Raw genomic sequence first — 20,540 nt, forward strand, 5'->3', positions numbered from 1 at the left:
CAATTAAACTTTTTAATTACCTACAAATGTTAGCATTTTTCTAAGCTAATGACTCTTAGGCACTCTAGGCACTACCTACCAATACCTAGTGCACGCAATTATTGGGTAAATAATCAATTTTGTTTAATTAGATTGGCCTAATTTATCTGTCGATTTAACTGTCGATTTAGTTGTTAGCATGTTGCTAAGCTAACAACACAGTACTCTAAGCACTGTTAGAAACAGTGAACACAAATAACTTTTTATTAAATTGATTTTATTAAATTGTTTTTATCTATCAATAAAACATTTTTACTGGTAGAGATGTTAGCATGTTGCTATGCTAACAACACAAATCACTTCATTCCTCCATCTTGGATAGATTTTTCACTAGGTTTTACAAATAGTTTCGCTTTTTGGGGACTGTTTACACAGAACACGTTATTGCACTCACAGCGAGTTCGACCATTGCACATGACACAGAGTTCTAAAAATGCATTGCTCATCAACTTTAAAAAAACAAACAAACAATGTCTCTACACCTTGCATGTTTTTTTTTTTTTTTCATCTCATTTCTCTGTGCCTTGTGTTTTTTAAATGTTAAAACATGTTCTGTGAATGGCCCCTTACTGGGTTAAATCCAGTACATTTATGATATTTCTGTGGTGATATTTCTTTCTGTTTAGCCGTGTCTTTAGCCTCAAGTTCTGTGGGCCCTGGTGGTCAGATTGTCCACACAGAGTCCAGTGAGGTCATTCTGAGAGGAGACCCTCTTAATGGGTTTGGGGTTCAGCTACAAGGCGGAATATTTGCAACGGAGACCCTCTCTGCACCCCCTCTTATCCGCTTTATAGAGCCGGACAGCTCAGCCGAAAGGTACGCCCCAAACTTTATCTGAACTGTTTGAGATATCCATGCTCAATCAAGCACATATAAAAACACTATTCGGTGCCACAACAGACTAAGGATCTATTAAAAATGCAACCAGATCTTGTAAAGACTTCTATTTTTTTAAAGATTATTCCGTACGACAGAGCCGGCATGCACTGTCTCGGAGAGAGGCGCTTGAAAATGATCAAACTGGATGTGAGTTGATATTACCTCAGAATCTGGGTCAACACTCAGCAGGAGACTCACACTGCAAAAATCACGCCTTTTATCAGCAATGTTTAAGAAAGAGACATTAATTTTTAATATATTAAGAGACTGGAATGTGTCACTGTCACACTTTGTGTTAAAAGGGAGGGGAAAACTTAGGAAGGGTCTCCAAAACTAAACTCAATCCACTGGAAAGACAAATCACAAAAGAACCTCTTTAACATCTCAAATGATTTTTCCTAGACAGCAATGAGATTAAATGGAGAGCAAATGGATCCTAACTTATGCTTCTCAGATGTTTCTCCTGAGAAAGACCCCACTAATGTCACACCTAATCTTAAAAGACAAGAGATCTCAATAATATCTCAAACTGTACTTGGATTTGCCAAGATACTGTACCAAGTCTTCAATCAGAAGTCAAACATCTCAACATGAACCCCAGCTTTTCTCATCAGATTTTTCAGAAAAATAATTATCTGCTATGCTATACACTTTAATTTTATAGCTCCAAACTCTTACTGCATGTCAACGATTGTCTCATTGGGGTCTCTTTGTATTTGTCCAAAGAAATTTTGGGAGAAACATCTGAGACTTACCCACCGAGACGGAGTTGTTACATCAGCTACTTGCTTGTCTCATTTGGGTCTCTTATTATTTGTCCAAATGAATTTTAGAAGAAATGTCTGCTTTCTTTGCTAACTTTTGCTATCATTTGGCTAACTGTAGCTCTACCTCTTACTGTGTGCCAACAATTGTCTCATTTAGGTCTCTTTTTATTTATCCAGAAAATCATAGGAGACACATCAGAAACTAAGTTGCTACGAATGTTCTGTATCAGCAGCTTTGCTTATATTTGCTAACAATTGGTTAGCTCTAAATGCTTCTTGCATGTCAACAATTGTCTCAGTTGGGTCACTTTTAATTTGTCCAAATAAATTTTGGGAGAAACATCTGGGACTAAGTTGTTACATCAGCTGCTTGTTTGTCTCATTTGGGTCTCTTATCATTTGTCCAAAGGAATTTTAGAAAAATGTCTAACAGAATTTTAGGAGAAAAATCTGAGGCCAAGTTAATACAAAATGTGCCTTCACAGCTGATTTGTTACTCTAAATGTTGCTTTTTATTTCTGTCCAAAGGAAGTTTAGATGAAATGTCTGAGAAGTTGTAAAGGTTCTACAGAACTTTCGCTGCTTTGCTAACTAGCTTTAATCTCTTTCTCTTCAACAATTGTCAAATCTCTTTGTGTTTGTCCAAAGAAATTGTAGGGGGGGAAACTGTGAAACTAAGTTGCTACAAATGTGCTATTTCAGCGGTTTTGCTAACATTTTTGCAAGCATTTTGCTAACAATACGGTAGCTCTAAGTTCTTACTGTGTCAACAATTGTCTCATTTTTGTCTCATTCTCTAAGTTCATACAAAGGTGCTTTTTAGCTGTTCTGTTAACAGTTTGTTAACTTCAACCACACGATCTCTCTAGCAAACCCAAATGCCATTTATTTTAAATTTATTTTAATTTTATTTTAATTTGTCACTGGATGACACCCTAAACAATCCATTTTTATATTCGAACCTCTAGATGTGTCCGTTTCTGTTTGTTTTTGTAGCTCAGTGCATGAGTCAGTCCTGGTGTGAGATTGTTGTACAATGAAGCGAGTGATCTGATGTGTGTTGAGCTGCGTTGTACTTTGGCAGTGTGTGACATTTGTGTTGTTTGGGCTGGAAGTCATTGTATGTCGGGTCAGTTGTTGTCTTCCATACACACATAGTTTCCCACAGTGTCATTGGGATTGCATATAGAACCATGTGAATACAACATTGTAAATCATGCATTTTTGTTGCTTGTGTTTGATAAAATCAACTTTTTATATTGACATTAGTTTTGTACAGTTAGACTTGTGACTATTGGCATGAAGTCTGGTCCACTTTGCACCTTATTTTGGCAAAGAACCATCCAATTAAATTCAATTGCTGGATGAAGGAAACAAGAACCCACTAATATTTCTAGAGCTTTTTAGTACTTCTCTCATTTTGATTGGCAGGTGTGGGCTTCTCCAGGTTGGAGACAGAGTCTTATCCATCAATGGAATTCCTACAGAAGATGGAACGCTGGAAGAGGCAAATCAGCTGCTCCGAGATGCTGCTCTGGCCAATAAGGTGACACTAGAGATTGAGTTTGATGTGGCAGGTTAGTAAGGTTTCCCGTGTTTTCCACTAAGAATTCATAAAACATGAACTTTTTCGGTTTCTATTGGTATTTGATTGAAAATCGGCTACAAAATGAGTTGGAATGCGCACTGGCTAATTACAAGCTACAGGTAAAAAATGTCACTTTTGGTCGAATTTGAGGTTTTCACAAAAATAAGTTCACTAAGCCCTCATCTAGTGATCCCAATGCTCCAAATAGTAATTAAACATCTAAAATTATCTTTATTTGCACGTTTTCTGAAAGGTGTACCTTCCTAAATCTTTCCTTTGTTTTAATAATCCATGAAAAACTGTAGTTTTGTCTCTGCTCGCTTCTCGACAACTGGTGCTTCCCCTCAGCACAAGTTTGGTATCTTTCCAACTTTGTGAATATTCATAGCAAATTCTCGATGGCATGTATCTGAACCAGTGATATATGATTTTCAAACTCATGCTGATGTAAACAAAACCAATTTGTTGCTAACCAGTGGCAGAGTTGTGGAATATAATTATAAATATATATTTAATAGCAAAGATAAAATAACAAAAAATTATTAATATAGTAATTACTATTAAGAAAAGAATTGGAGGAAAAGATGTATTGTGATGCATCGAGAGTCGTTTTATAATCGAATCGATACCCTCTGAATCATAATCGAATCGAAAGGCAAGTGAAGATTCACACCAGTAATCGCAATAACGCCTTTGGTGATTGGTCCAAACACCCTGCACGGTGCATTGTGGTATCATGAGGAAAAAAAGTTGAACATATATTTTTCCAATAAATATATTTTGGAATATATTTATATATTTTAGTTTAGTTATATATTTATATAACTAAACTAATTTTTCTCAAAATTGACTTTGCTGACTCAATTGACTTCAAAAAGGTGTAGATCAGTTATTTTTTGTCCGATTCCAACAAATCATACAGTACCATTTTGAAGGTTTTTTTAATAGAGACTGATAATAACAAAAATAACAACTCGTTTTTGAAAATTTGCTCATTGCAACTCATTTTGCCAGCATGGGTCACATTTATTACTTTTTGTTTTTAATACTTTTTGTTGTATGGCCAGAATCTGTTGTGCCTAGCAGTGGAACTTTCCATGTGAAGCTGCAGAAAAAAAGAGGAGTGGAGCTGGGCATCACTATCAGTGGTAAGACCTGAATATTCACTCTTCAGTGGTTTTGTTATGACATCAAGGGTCTGCGCATATTCTTCATTTAGTTTGGTCCATATTGCTGCATATTTTGGTCAAGAACTCCACACTTAGACACACTTAAAAAAAAAAAAAAAAAAAAAAAAACTTGGACATCATCACTTTTGGTCACATCTGACTTGCAAAAAATGTCAGATGTCAGATTAAAATGACTTGAAGATGATTTGTGAGAGAGCTGTTTTTTTTATTTTAGGCAATACATTTAAGGTTAACATGTGCACTTGCCACCATCAATATACATGCAGTGTTTCTCAATGATTTGATTAGTAATATTTTGAAATATATATACACACATTTATCGGCCATTTTATTAGCTACACCTTGCTAGTACTGGCACTGGACCACCTTTTGTTTTCAAAACTGCCTTAATTCCTTGTGGCACAGGTTCAACAAAGTGCTGGAAACTTTCTTCAGAGATGTTGGTCGTTACTGACATGCAGTTGTTGCAGATTTGTCGGCTGTACATCTATGATGTGAATCTCTTTTTACTGTATAATTGTAGTGATTTATGTTTAAAGAAAACAATTGAGACTTTGTGACTTGATTTTTCATAAAACATTAATATGCAGAAACTACTTTTTCAGATACCTAATGTCACTTTGCATCGCAAGTAAATGTATCTTAATTGAAGAAAGTTTAGATACATGTACTGTAAAACAAATCAAAACAAAAATACTGAGGAAGAACCTAGTTTTTTTTTGCATTGTATACAGTAAATAAATTTAATAATACTAATAATAAAGCAAAATGTAGCAGTATTTCTGGCTTGTGTAGTGTAAGGTAAATTCTGTTTACAAGGATTATTGTATGGTTTATTGTATGGACCGATTTTTCATATTTTTCAAAAGAAGATAACGCTCTAAAAATCATATTACTTATTGAAAATGGCAGGATTTTTCTTTTTGCTTTCCTGATATTTTTATTTAAGTAATTCCCTCTAAAACGTTTTTTTTTTTTTTAGATTTTAAGATCCCTCTCTCCCTGGCCTATTTTACCATTCTCCATTTCACTTTTCAAACTTGTCGAGATGTAGTTAAATTTTATATCCCGAAACACATGGGAAATAAACTCCATACAAATGTTTTGACATCCACTCTAGCCGTCATGTTCTGTGTCACCAAACACGTCTGCTTATCGGTTTTCCTCATGGTTCATGTTCATAGCCAGACCACCCGATACGGCACATCACATCTCGTCCGTGTCATGAAATTTTATTAGCCCTGATAAGCCGAACCCCTTCTCTGAGGAAGTGTTTACTCCTGGCTTCTGGTGGGCTTGTTTACTTGAGAGAGCTCTTGCGTCTGTCTGGCTTCTTTCCATCTGACGTTCCTTCTGAAGCTTCTTTACACTAAGCACTAAGGGATCATGGGCCATTAAACTTGTATTTTACTTGCATGAGGGTTGATATGAATCACAAGCTTTGCACATGCACAAGAAGTTCATCCGTCAGTTAAAGGACTAAAGCAGAACCACTTCTGACAGATTCAGAGCCTGAAAGTTTAATTCTTATCTTGTCCTTCAGACGTCTTAGACATCTTACTGTGCTTGGCATATTTTAATTTGTAAGTTGCACTTTAAAGGTATGAAAAGAGTTTGAAATAGAGCTGCACGATTCTTGATAAATTTAGAATCACAATTTTTTTGTTTAAAATAGATCACAATTCTGAACAAAACAAAATTACATGTCATTTACAATGGGTTCTGACAATGTCTTTACAAAAAATTGATTCAATGACTCAATCATAAAGACTTCACTTGTTTCATTACTGGATGAATCAGCGTTTTTGAACAAATCTCTTGAATGGATGATTCAATGACAGATACATTTTTTAACAGTCACTTGTCGCCACCTACTGGTGTAACAATGTAATTGATAAAATCTTCATTTGAATGTTCGCTAATAGACACAGCTGAATCGTTGTCATTTAGGAATAAGATTGTGTGTATTCGTGACTGCGACCTTTTAACGATTACTAGTTTGAAATCAGATTTGAACCTGAATCTCCTGCATGAGCACCAAGGCTCAACATGTTTGAAGAATAAACTGCTAGACCACAGTTTAGAGAGCAACGATAGACCAATATATCAGTCACATCAATTAATGATTTTGATTATTAAACAACAACCTTGTCAAAGGATAAAAACATTTTCTACTTTCAATTTTTTCAAAGCAAGAATATAATATAATAAAATGATAAATAGCTAGTTGCATGAGGTATCAATTTTTTATGCATATTTACTGTACATTTCTTTAAAGACTCTTTTATCATTTTATTAGTAAATGTGTTCCCAGAAAATAAATAAATAAATACATTTTTTTATTGTTATTATTTTATCATTATTTTAAATGTTTATTTAATATGTTATTTTACTGATGTATTATGTTATTATGTTAATTAAGTGTTTAGTAATTTAGTGTACATTTAATTTGCCATCATAAAATAATATAATTGTATTCCATTTTTATTTAATTTTATTTAATATTTTATTTATATAATATATTCAAATATATTATTATTTTATATTATATTATTATTTTACATTTTCATTTGATTCATTATTTATATTACTGATTTGTTGTATTTTATATTTTAATTTAGTGTTTAGTCATTTCATGTACATTTTATTTGCCATCATAATTTTTTTATTCAAAGTACACATCTTCAAGCAATTCATTTTATCATTACAGTTCCCTGAAAATAAATGTATTATTTAATTTAATATTTAATTTATTATTACTGTATATTATTATTATTAAATTCATTTAAAAAAGTCTAATATTTATACAGTTATAGAAAAAAAGATATTTTAAAATAAGTTTTTTTTTTTTTTTTTTTTTTTTTCAGCAAAGTTCATCCTAAATCTTCAGTTTTGGCCCAGAATTTTTTTTATTTAAGTGCCATGCTAATTATTATTTTAAATATTCATATATATATATATAATTTTGGTTATTCTGACATGATTCATTTTTCATTGGACTGGATGTCATGGCCCAGCTTGAACGTCTGTTTGTGCCAATAGCCTGTGAACTGCAGTCAAGCTTGATTGTGACTGTAAGATCATCCTCTTTCCTCTGGCTCTCTCTCTCTTCATCTCTCGCCCAGTTAAATCTTTCTCCCAGAAATACTTTCTGCTGAGTACCTGAACATAACGGATGATGTGTCATGTGTTTTCAGTTGCCTCAAGCGGAGAGCATTGTGTGTATTCCAGCTCTTCAGACCAATATTGAGACGTGAAACACTGTTTTTGGACCCCTATATTACCATGGTATTATTTGAATTAGCTTTGAGTACAATTTAAATACCATGATATATAACAAAGTACTGTTTGCCATGGTACTTTTTATGAAGGATACTTCGCATCACCTGTGATAAAATGTGGAAGAATCTTCACTTGAAAACACTTGTGACTTCATTTGCATCTGTTAGCCGAACAGCCACTGGATGCTAGGAATTTTTAGACTTGTGATGGAATTTTGGTCTTAAAATGTTTTATTCCATCTGCACAAAATATTCTCTCTGAATGTCTGGCTCATGCTTTTGCTGGATCCAGATGAGAGTTTCTGTTTTTGCCTTGAAACCATGTTTGCGGGGGTGTTTTGTGTGTGTGAGTGTGTGTTTGTGGCATAATGAAACACTGCTGTTGATGTTTTCTTCCTACAGCCAGTAAGAAACCAGGAGAGCCTCTTATCATCTCTGACATTAAAAAAGGCAGCATGGCCCACAGGTATGAACAAACACTGGCAAAAACACCTATAAAATGTTCCATATAAAGGCTCTCTTTATGCAAAATTATTATTTTATTTTATATAATTGTTTTTTGCCTCTTAGAAATATAAATCCCTTATTTTTTATTATTGTATTATGTGTGTGTGCTGAGAAATTTATAGCCATTTTTTTTTATATATATATAATTGTTTTAGCTCTTAAAAATATAAATCCCATTTTATTTTATTTTGTTTTATAATTATTTTTGATTCTTAGAAATAAGTCCCTTCATTTATATATTATTTTATTTATTTTAAGATTTAAAATTATAATATTAATATTATATATGAAATCTATAAAATACAATTTTAAACATGATATTGAATGCAGAAATATTTCACAGACATCTTAGAATTGTTATAGATACAGGAACAGAAAAGATGAGATGTGTTTGTAATGTCCAGCAGGTGGTGACAAACTCCATATATGATTTATTACTGGCAAATAATGTGCTTTCTTTACATGCTTTATAACATAAAATTGAGTTATTTGAGTTATTGAGTGATATAAAAATAATTTTAGAATTTATAATGTAATTATATATAATATATATATATATATATATATATATATATATATATATATATATATATATATATATATATATAAAGAACTCTTCGCGACTGTGTATTGCAGAAAAAAACAAGTACAAAGTTTGTTGTCAACTCACTCCACAGCCTTGTCTTGTGTTTGTTTGTGGGACTGAAGCGCATTTCATGGTTGTTTCCTGCAGAACAGGAACTCTGGAGCCCGGAGACAAGCTGCTAGCCATAGATAACATCCGCCTGGAGAACTGCTCCATGGAAGACGCCGTCCAGATTCTCCAGCTGAGCGAAGACCTGGTCAAACTCAAAATCCGCAAGGATGAGGACAACTCAGGTGTGCTGATGTGGACATGCAGTCCAGCTTTACTTTCAGTCTGTTCAGAATTGGGTGAATCTCATAAAACCTGTAAAGAACATGTGAAGCTCATCATTTCATATTTTAAAAGATAGAAATGGGGAGTTATATGTAGTTTTAAGAAAATAAAACCTATTTTTAGGATCGCTATGTATCTGGATGTTTTTGACTTTTGAGTTCCCTTCTATTTCTCAATATTCTTTTTGATGATTTTCAAAAGCGATTCACATTATTATAATTTAGCAATTAAAACAGCTTAACAGGATGGCAAATATTACCATAATAATAGTTTACTATTTTAATAATATATGACATTGCATAACAATGTTCATGGTTCCATAAAAACACACATATACATACACACATATTCCCCTTTGAAAGATATATCAATTTTATTTTCTTATATTTTATTTTATATATAATTATTTTGCCCTAAAAATCCCTTATAAATCTTTTTTAATTTCATTTTCATACATATATATGATAAAATAAAGCTATATTTATTTAATTTATCATATTATTGTTTATATAATATATACATATATATTATCAAATAAAACTTAAAAAATGTATCTCATTTATCATGTTATTGTTTATCTAATATGTGGTTATTTTTGACTTATGAATTTAAATTCCTTTTTATTTATTTATTTATTTATTTATTTTTCTTATAAATGTAAATCCTTCTTTATTTTATTTTATCATTTATCAAATATATATATATATATATATATATATATATGATTTGAGATAGAATTAAATTTCACCATTCTCATCTCATTTATCATTTCTATCATATATGATAGATAAATAAATAAAAATAAAATAAGGTTGTTTTGCCTCTTAGAAAAAAAAAAAAAACATAGTATGAAATATGACCCGGTTAAATGCTGAAATTTCATTCAGCTAAATTAAAATTATTCCAAAGTAAATCAGCCAATCCAAAATCAATCAATCAGCCAACCCTATTTTGATTTTTAAAGCATTTCAGATCTTATTTGAAAGTCATACTGAAAGCATGTCAATGTGTCATTCAACATTTGACAGCCAGGTGTCAGTATAATATCAATGATAACAATTACAAACAACTCCTGGCGCAACACTGTCAATCAAACATCTGGCCACACCTACTCATTCTTTGTTGCTATTTTCTGTATTTATAATATTAAAGTCATCAAAACTAAAAATTACACAAATACTGTACATATCCTTTATGTATCTATTCTGTTATTTTGTTGACATGATAGAGTTCTTTCAACAACTCAGCCTTAAGACATTTAGCATGTTGCTAGAAAAAGCTCATTTTTTGTTATGAGGCAAAACAGTGTGTGGTCAAAATAGCAGATGAAGTGTCTCACCATTCCTTTGAAATGAAAATGTACAGGTTGAGTCTGCAAACAAGTCTATTTCCAGCTCAAAGAGTGAATAAAGAGAACATTTAAAGACCAAGCTCTTGTGAAAATATTCACTGAATTTTCATAATATGTTGATTTGAATGCATGTCTGATGAATCTAGCATCCTCAACATATACAGAAACACCTCCTTTCACTATCCATTCCAGGGCTATTAGTTACTTGTCTGTCATTTTCTATGTCCCTGTCCCCCGTCCAGACGAGCAGGAGTCTTCCGGCTCCATCATCTACACAGTGGAGCTGAAGCGGTACGGCGGCCCGCTGGGCATCACCATCTCCGGCACAGAGGAGCCCTTTGACCCCATCATCATCTCCGGCCTGACCAAGAGGGGTCTCGCTGAGAGGTGAGCCACGGGTCAGACAGGTCGACTCCCAAACCGCCCCCTGTAGAGCTGCTATGACACCCTCAGCAGCCCTGCATATAGACAAGCACATTGTGTCCTCTCTCTCTCTCTCTCTCTCTCTCTCTCTCTGTCTCTCTCATTTTTTTCTTTGAAATAAACCATTCAATTTAGATATTATCATTATTATTATTATAATCATCAATATTATTAGTATTATTAAAATGTTAATTGCTTATTCACAATTAAACTTTTTTTCTCCCATTTACTAATTAAAAGTTAGAACATTAATAGTAGTAGTAGTAGTAGTAATATGTATATTTAAATAGAACCATTTAATTTAGATTTTATTGTTACACACACACAACACTGTGAAGCAAAACATAAACTGGTAATGTTAACTGAAAACATTCAAGAATCAATGTGCTACATGCAATTCATCAAAATGCACAGAAAAATACAGTTGTTTCTCCAATTATGGACTCTGTCCCTAAAGGTCGATTTTTAAAATGAGAGTTTCTTTCCTAAAAGTCCTTGGGGCCAATATGCCCATGTATCGTCACTGTGCTGTTGTTGTCTGTTCTCTCAGGACTGGAGCCATTCATATTGGTGATCGGATTCTGGCCATCAACAGCGTCAGTCTGAAGGGTAAACCGCTCAGTGAAGCCATACACCTGCTGCAGATGGCAGGAGAAACTGTCACCCTCAAAATCAAGAAACAGACTGACAGTAAGTCTGAAACAAAAGGATTGTATGTAATTAATAGGCCTAAAATAGGCCTTATGTTCTATATGGAAAAATCGATAATATGTTCGATATATATAACACATGCCTGACATGAATTCAAATTTCCTGATAATTTACTCACCCCCATGTCATCCAAGATGTTTATGTCTTTCTTTCTTCAGTCGAAAAGAAATTAAGGTTTTTGTGGAAAACATTCCAAGATTTTTCTGCATATAGTGGACTTCAACGGCTACCAACGGGTTGCAAATTGCGGTTTCGATGCAGCTTCAAAAGGCTCTACATGATCCCAGCCATGGAATAAGGGTCTTATCTAGCGAAACAATCGGTCATTTCCTAAAAAAATAAAATAAAAAAATATATACCTTTTAACCACAAATTGCACTAGCTCTGCGATGCGCTAAGCATTAGGTAATCACGTTGGAAAGGTCATGTGTGACGTAGGCGGAAATACCGCGATTCGGCGAAAAACTCCATGTCATTTTCTCCTCCAACTTCAAAATCGTCCGACATTGTTGTTTTACCTTTTTTTTGTAAAGGCCATTTGTCTTTGCACGTTCGCTTTGTTGACACTGGATCGGTACTTCCGCCTACGTCACGCATGACCTTTCCAACGTGATTACGTTAGTGCAAGATGAGCATTTGTGGTTAAAAAGCATATCTTTTTTTTTTTTTTTTTTTAGAAAATGACAGATAGTTTCGCTAGATAAGACCGTTATTCTTCATCTGGGATCATGTAGAGCCCTTTGAAGCTGCACTGAAACTGCAATTTGGACCTTCAACCCGTTGGTAGCTGTTGAAGTCCACTATATGGAGAAAAATCCTGGAATGTTTTCCTCAAAAACCTTAATTTCTTTTCTGCTGAAGAAAGAAGGACATAAACATCTTGGATGACATGGTGAGTAAATAATCAGGAAATTTGAATTCTGAAGTGAACTAATTCTATTAACTTCATATTTGATCATCTAATAATTGTCATTCCCCCTTCAGCACCAGATGACAAAAATAAAGAGAACGATCTCGATAATGAGCTCAGCGATAACGAGGACGAGATGACAGACTCGCAGAAGACCAATAAATTGTCCGACATTTATTCCACCACCATCCCCAGCGTGGATTCGGCGATGGAATCATGGGACGGATCAGGAATTGATGCTGGTTATAGCAGCCAAGGTGGGTTCAATCGCGTAAATCTCTATGTTGGTAATCTGTTGACAGCCGTAGTAAAAAAGTATGACCTCATCCACCTCCGCCTCCTTCAAAGGTGCCTACATCCATCAGGCTGCTGGGATTGCTTTACACCCTCACGAGTGGCGTAACACCAAGCAGAGAAACAGCACTCCACCTCCCACCCGCCGCAAAAACTACCCGTTCAGTGACGGAGGATTCAGTGAAGACGACTGGGATAAAGCTGCCGGGTAAGATAGGAAGTCATAAACAAGTCATGTTCTCCAAGCTCAAAAAAGAAAGAAAAATATACTGTCATATACTGTGTACTCTATTCAGTGTTGTTATTGTTGAAACTAAAACTATTAAAATGTTTTCATTAATCGAAATAAATTTAAAATAAAACATAAATATTAGATTAAAAACTTAAACTTAAAAAAAGAGTCCCCCTTTAAGTTTTTAATGTTGTTTATATGTCTATGTGGTGTTTTTAATATGCTTTAAAACAAACCATGTACAAATCCAGAAGTCCACACCATTGCTGAAACTGCAGTGAACCAAAGACAGTCTCAAAAATGTGGTTTGAAATTGCTGGTGTTTCTGACATCACAAACTACCTTGTAACCAATCACGTCAACGTGTGATCGTCAACTGGTGGATCTCTGAACTGGTGTGAGTGAGTGGAGACGGGGCTAATTTGCATATTCATAGAACCGCTTATAATAAATGAGTCAAGGATATAGAGTTATATTCAAGCTATTTAAAGGCATGGAGATTTTTAAATATGTCATTTTGGTAATCAAAGATGAGTTTTAAGGCATTAAATGATTGACTACAGGGGGACTTGTTGTAGAGATGTAACGCTGGGTTTCAGACTACACAATATCAGCCCGATTTTGGCCCGATCTGTTTGACACAGGGTGTCGCTGTGATTCATAAATGACAATCGGCATCGAGATGCAAGAATTTATTGTTTTATAGGCCAATTAACTGCACTGACAGACACAGACCAACACCGACAGCAGTTACTCTAAAAAATTAATTAATTACTAGCTACTAATTACATCTTCAACAGTATAATTAGATTACTGTACTAATTACTCTGTGTAAAAAGTATTGGATTACTTATTACTAATTACTTTTCTAAATCTCATATAAACCTCGACCAGTTGAACAATACAAGGATAGACACTAAACTGCACTTTTGATTCTTTCAAATAAACAATGAACAATTGTGTAAATTATTCTTGAGCTGACCAAAGTATTTAAAGGGAGAAGGTTACATTAAAAACATACATTTTAACAATAAAAATTAAATTTTGATGTTAAGTCCACTATTGTTATGGAATTCTTCTACAGTCTATGCAGTATTTGATTACATCAGAAGTAATTGTTATTAAATTGTTATTAAATTACAAAATGTAATTCAATGTAGTTCCGCCTTCTCGATGACATCATGTCAGGCGTTATGTTAAAGGGTTAGCAAGAAATGACCACAAGGTCCAGAGAAGTAGCAAAGACACTGTTAAAATAGTCAACATGACTACAGTGGTTCAACCTTAATGTTATGAAGAGACAAGAATACTTTTTGCAAAAGCAAAAAAATAACGACTTTATTCAACTATTTTTCCTCTTCCCTGTCAGTCTGCTATGCAGTTGACGCAGTGAATGCATTGCAGAGCTTCTGTGTTCTTTTTCATTTGTGGTTCAACTAACCCTTTAAAGTACTACAATTACTAAAACTTAAAACAAAAATGAAGTTAAATAAAAGTTTTTTTTTTTTAATTTAAAGTTTATTTACTTTTTCCTTCTACTGTCTTTCCTATAATGTTTGAATCAAATGCCAATGACAATACTTTATGTTAAAAAAAATTAAGAGTAATCTTTTACTTTACTTAAATTAAATTACAGTAATTAATTACTTAGCTTACGTAGTAATGCACTGGCCCAACCCAACCCAACCCAACACAACACTGGCCAACAGTCACCAGATTACAGCACGTCCCTTCTCAGACATTTTAACGCAGATTCAGCAGTGAAAACAAGCTCCGACAGACAGCAACAGACTCCGACGGGTAACACGCTGATCTGACAAATCCCGATGAAGTGTCTGTTAGGGTCTGTCGGTGCGGTGTGAATTGGGCTTATCTCATATAGTGTTATAGTGGACAACAACCGATGTAGCGTCTGTGACGCTTCATGATGTCCCGACAGAATCTTTTTTTTTCGGTCCTCCACGACGGGTTCTGTCACATCTGTGACATTGATCAATTGGAGCACAGAAGCTCTTCTTTACACAGCTTTCAAACATGGCATATTGGTGGTACTGGGTGCTTGTAAGTGGAATTCATTGATTCTTTCTTTTTTTGGCTGGCGGGGGGCTTTTCTGATGACAAGACAGCTAATACAAAACATGTCACTTCAGCAGTTGCTAATTCAGCCTTCTCGATGACATCATGCACATTGTTAAAGACAGCAAGCGATAGTCTGACATGTGTCTTGTCCACGACATGACAAAATTGCATAAACTTTAGACATTCTACTAACTATAAGTCACTTTGCAACTACATGTCAACTAACTCTCATTAGAGTATTAGTAGACTGTTAGCTTAGGGTTAGGGTTAGTAGTATAAGTTGACATGTAGTTGCAAAGTTACTTATAGTAAGAAGAATATCTGTTGGGAGCATCAAAATAAAGTGTTTGCTGATATTAAGCAGAAAGTCTACTAATACTCTAATGAGAGTTAGTTGACATGTAGATGTAAAGTTACTTATAGTTAGTAGAATGTCTAAAGTAACCATCAAAATAAAGAGTTACCTTATTTTTAATTTACACTTGATGAATTCATCACCACTCATAGGAAAAGTTAATGCTGAAGTGTTAATTTTCAGTCAACTATCCCTTTAAACACCAGGGCTTCAGGCCTACAGTTTCTTTCGCAAGATTTCCCCTCTCCACCCATCCTTGCGGCCCTTCTTAACCTGCCAAGGCTGGTGCCAGAGTGCCGGATGTCAGTGCCAGCTTAAGTGCCTCATGCCTTATTGGCTCTAATCTGTGTGTCTGCTGCAGATACAGCAGCCAGACGCATGCCGATGGTCTCATAATGGAGCAGGAGGACAGCTTCTGGTGCCAAGCCCTGGAAGACCTGGAGACGTGTGGCCAGTCCGAGCTACTGCGTGAGATTGAGGTAAACCGCTCAAATAATGAGCTCGCTGCTTAGAAACTTTTAATCATCTAGTGGATTAGATATAATTTAACACATAAGAAGAAAGATGGCATTTCTCCATTGAAAAAGTTAATAGTTTACACCGTGATGATGTCAACATCAGTTATGTAAGAATCATTTCATGAAGGAGAGCCATTTGTGTACACAGTCCTTTCACAAAGTCTTGATTTTGTTTTTGGGCGCTCTGTTTAGTTCCTGTCTCTATGAAGCCCCTCCTTCTGAAAAGCACAATGTGCTCTGATTGGTCGGCTGAACCAATGTGTTGTGATTGGTCAACCGCTTTGAGCGTGTTTAGGAAATGTCTCGCCACTTACTATTACTGCGAGTTTCAACACACTAATAAAGCAAATCAATCAGGCCTCGCCCCTTTATTTTGCATATGCCTTGGGCGGGAGTTATTTAAAAGAGGAATATTGTGATTTTGTGACGTTCATTCCCCGAAGAAAACACAATCAAGGCATTTCAGGGAGTTCAGAAACAGTGCTTACTGATAGAGTTTAATCATGACAACTCTTCTAATAGCATGTTATTGAATATTACAGTGTTAATGTATTTGGTCTTGCCAGACTAAATCTGCTACGCTGCTGCTTGCTGTTCATTACTGCTGCTGCTGCAGAGCAAGTATGGACTTGCTACTGCTAAAAGATACACGTTAGCACGTAAGATATGCTGCTGCTGCATGAATAGACATACTGTACGTAAATCCTGTAGCAGATCTAGGCAGGTGGAGCTGAGGGAGGCGGAGGGGTTCAGAGGAACTCTGCACTGCAGGACTATGTTACAGCAAACAATGAACCAGACTGTTTAAATGTTAAGCAAGCAATCTTATCGGCAGCAGGATCTGCAGAGGCCAATCAGCTTGTGCCATGTGGTAATGATGTGATTGTTTGCAGATTGCATGTAAAGGACCTATCAGCATGTGCCCTTTAAGAGTTTCATGATTAAAGTAAGTAATAATTGAAGACGGGCCATCAAATTATTAGAAAATAATGCACACCCGAGGTGGTAAGGCTGTTATACTTCGGGTGTGCATTATTTTCTAATAATTCAACAGTCCTGAGTCAATTATTCTGCTTATACTACGGTTACCACACCTCAAGACACTGTTCAGATGTTGTATTTCAAGACATTTGTCAGGTTTTTGTCCTTAAAACACTCTAGTGTGTGGGTCTAATTTCTTACACATCTCATCCCAAGCCTCTGTTGCTAATTCCAAAACGTCATTTCAGAACTAATAGTTGTGTGTTTCCCTGAAAATAATTGCACACCTTATAATGTTCGTCAGTCAATCAGATTCAACCATTCAACAGCCCTGAAGTATAACTAGATATAATAACTTCCTTTAGAGTGACTTTGTGCTTTGTAACTTTGCAGAACTTTTTAATGCTCAAACAGCAACATTTCACACCATAGAAAGTTGAGTATGTAAAAAAAGCATAAAAGGTCCTCTTTAAGTATTATAAAATTAATATATTAATAGATCTGTATTACATTTCCAGGGTTCTCAGAAGCAGAGGTCATCACACTAGGGTAAACGTATAACTTTCTAAATTATATTGGTGAATGGAAGCTACAACAAATATAATTTTGCATTCCAGTAGCAAAAGAGAAAATATACAATAGCATTTCTGTGACTTTTCAGAAAAGAGAAAGATTTTAAATTTTTCGTCAATTCCACATCAGCGTTAACTAGTTTTTAAAAACCCAAGGTAAAAAAATGCCAAGGTAATATAACACAAATTATAGTCTTATAAATTGACATGTTTGTATTAAATCTAAAAAAAAAAAAAAAAAAAATCATATTTATAAAAGTTGCTAGATTGATGTTTGATGTATGATGTTAGTAACTGGAAAACATCAACAGTCTGTGACAAGGGTCCGTAAAAAGTATGGAATAAAAATTTAATTAAAATTTAAATAATTATATTAGATAATTATATTGGATAATTTCATGTTATTTTTTTTAAATAAATGTTTTAGACCATATACATTTTTCATGTCTAAATATATGTAGTCATGTATGTACAGTGCTCAGCGTAAATGAGTACACCCCCTTTGAAAAGTAACATTTCAAACAATATCTCAATGAACACAAAAACACTTTCCAAAATGTTGACAAGACTAAGTTTTATATAACATCTGTTTAACTTATAACATGAAAGTAAGGTTAATAATATAACTTAGAGAACAAAATTTTCAGTGTTACTCAAATTAGGGTGATGCAAAAATGAGTACACCCCACTGAAAGTATCTAGAGCAAAGCTAAATTTTAGACTACAAATTTCTAAATGTCTAATTTAACAAGAATTCAACCACAGGTGAGTCTAATTATTCATTAGACAGATGTCCAGCAGACAGTTGACTATAAAAGGGTGTTAAAACCCCTTCCCATTTCATGCTGTCAGCAATGGCACCACATGGAAGAGAAATGTCACAAGACCTGAGAAAGAAATGCCTAGAAATGCCTTCCATGCCTAGAAGACTTGGTGCTGTCATTAGAAATCATGGAGGCCATACAAAGTACTAGATGTAGTAGTTTTTGTTTTGGGGTGTACTCATTTTTGCATCACCCTAATTTGAGTAAAACTGAAAAATGTGTAATCTAAGTTATATTATTAACCTTACTTTCATGTTATAAGTTAAATTGATGTTATATAAAACTTAGTCTTGTCAACATTTTGGAAATTGTTTTTGTATTCATTGAGATATTGTTTAAAATGTTACTTTTCAAAGGGGGTGTACTCATTTACGCTGAGCACTGTATATGTAGTCATATAAATTCTATTCTAGTTTGTCAATTTAAAATGGCAGAACCTTTTGTAAAATTCCTATTAGTTTTTCCCACTCACACTATTAACATTTTAAAAATGTTACTGTCTGTTATTTTCTTTCTCCTTTATCTTGCTTATTTATCTTAAAATTATAGTAAAATGTTATTATATACAGAAAGTGATATAATTTGATCCTTCACAGGAGCTGGGTTAAAATTTTGATGTTGTACTCTCAATTTTCATTCTTGACCAGATGCATTAATATCCAGTCACAAACAATAGAGGACAAATTACAGTATTTTTCCTATCTTATAGAAAAGTCATGTTGTTTACCTAATGATATGGAGGCCAGAATTATTATTTATTATTATTATTATTACTTTAGCTTGAGATTATGTATTCTTTGTCTTTAAGTGTGTTTATGAGGAAAATAAAACTTTGAAAATGCATGTTTTATAGAATGACTCCTAAATCTTTGGAGTTCAGTGGTTGAGAAATGCTGTACAGTCCCAGTGAAATATGTCAGATTGTGGTAGTCAGCTGTATTGTAGCATTGTAGTTCCATAATCACATGCTCAAAAACACCCTGCAAGATGAGGAGTTGTCCCATGAAAATTGCGTTCAGCACATTTTTTTTTGGCTGTGTTAGCACCATTACCATATTTTCATAATTCCTGTATTGAGTCAAGTGCTAAAGCAATACAGATAATGCATTCCAATAAACACTGCCATCAGCAAGTGCTAATCATTCGTTGTGAACTCCCTTCTTAAAATCCCAAAATCACCAATCACTGCACTACTGTTACCAAAAAGAAGTGTGCATGCCAACTGATGTCACATTTCATGCCTGCTTGCTCTAAACAATGAGCTCTGTTCTTACACAATCAACCGAGGAGAGTTACGAAAGTATGGGGAAGTGATTTTATCAGATTTTTGATGACATTGGCTAGCAAGGTCAGCCATGGTTGACATGACGTCAGTGCTTGATTTTCTTTCTTCTGTGGAAGACAAAATGAGATGTTTTGTCCTGTCCTGGCACTCTTTTCAGTATAATGCCAGTGAATGGGTTGCTGTCAAGTCTTCTGAAGCCACTTGATAGCTTTGTGTGTGGGAAAATACTGAAATTGAAATATAATTCGCATTCACATTCATTCAAATATGCTGCCCTGATTTCACTTCGGTGACATCAAACGTATTTGGTTCAACAGCCACTAAAGAAATTTCTATGGAAAAAAGCAACCAGGACATTCTTCCACTGAAGAAAATTAGTCATACAGGTTTGGAAAAACATGAAGGTGAATAAATAATGACAGAATTTGCATCAGTGTTATTTTTGTATCATTAATATACTATTATAGATTTTATTAATATATATATTTTTTTATTTTATATTTTTTATTTTACATTTTGTTAAAGTTTCAGTAATTTGGGGTTTTATCATTTTTATTAGTTTTGTTGCTTTTTAATATGTCTATATAGTTTTTACTAATTTTTGACAGTTTTAGTCATTTTAGTACTTGAACTTAGGGGCTGTTTACACGACACCATTTTCAACTAAAAACGGAAAACTTTTGATGCGTTTTAGCCATTCATTTACACAACAACAGTGTTTCAGTGGCCTGAAAATGCAAAGTTTTAAAAATGGTTTTCAAAGTGCAAGTTTTTGAAAACTATACCATTTTTGTCTCGGTGTAAACTGCAATAAAGGGAATCTGTGAAAATGCTG

At 34.2% G+C, this 20,540-nt stretch overlaps 1 protein-coding gene across 6 annotated transcripts in view; it reads left to right on the plus strand.

Annotated features, from left to right (window-relative positions):
• Window positions 1-20,540, plus strand: part of grip2b (glutamate receptor interacting protein 2b) — a 155,952-nt gene that overhangs the window by 118,226 nt on the left and 17,186 nt on the right. For all 6 annotated transcript variants that reach the window (XM_051907196.1, XM_051907197.1, XM_051907198.1 and 3 more), the window contains exons 12-21: window positions 666-855; window positions 3,117-3,262; window positions 4,341-4,421; window positions 8,147-8,210; window positions 8,985-9,130; window positions 10,764-10,908; window positions 11,495-11,634; window positions 12,640-12,822; window positions 12,914-13,067; window positions 15,887-16,004. In XM_051907196.1, the coding sequence (XP_051763156.1) occupies window positions 666-855; window positions 3,117-3,262; window positions 4,341-4,421; window positions 8,147-8,210; window positions 8,985-9,130; window positions 10,764-10,908; window positions 11,495-11,634; window positions 12,640-12,822; window positions 12,914-13,067; window positions 15,887-16,004 (1,367 nt within the window). The remainder of the gene's footprint in view (window positions 1-665; window positions 856-3,116; window positions 3,263-4,340; window positions 4,422-8,146; window positions 8,211-8,984; window positions 9,131-10,763; window positions 10,909-11,494; window positions 11,635-12,639; window positions 12,823-12,913; window positions 13,068-15,886; window positions 16,005-20,540) is intronic.

Source organism: Ctenopharyngodon idella, chromosome 10, assembly GCF_019924925.1.
Source record: "Ctenopharyngodon idella isolate HZGC_01 chromosome 10, HZGC01, whole genome shotgun sequence".
Taxonomy (NCBI): Eukaryota; Metazoa; Chordata; class Actinopteri; order Cypriniformes; family Xenocyprididae; genus Ctenopharyngodon; species Ctenopharyngodon idella.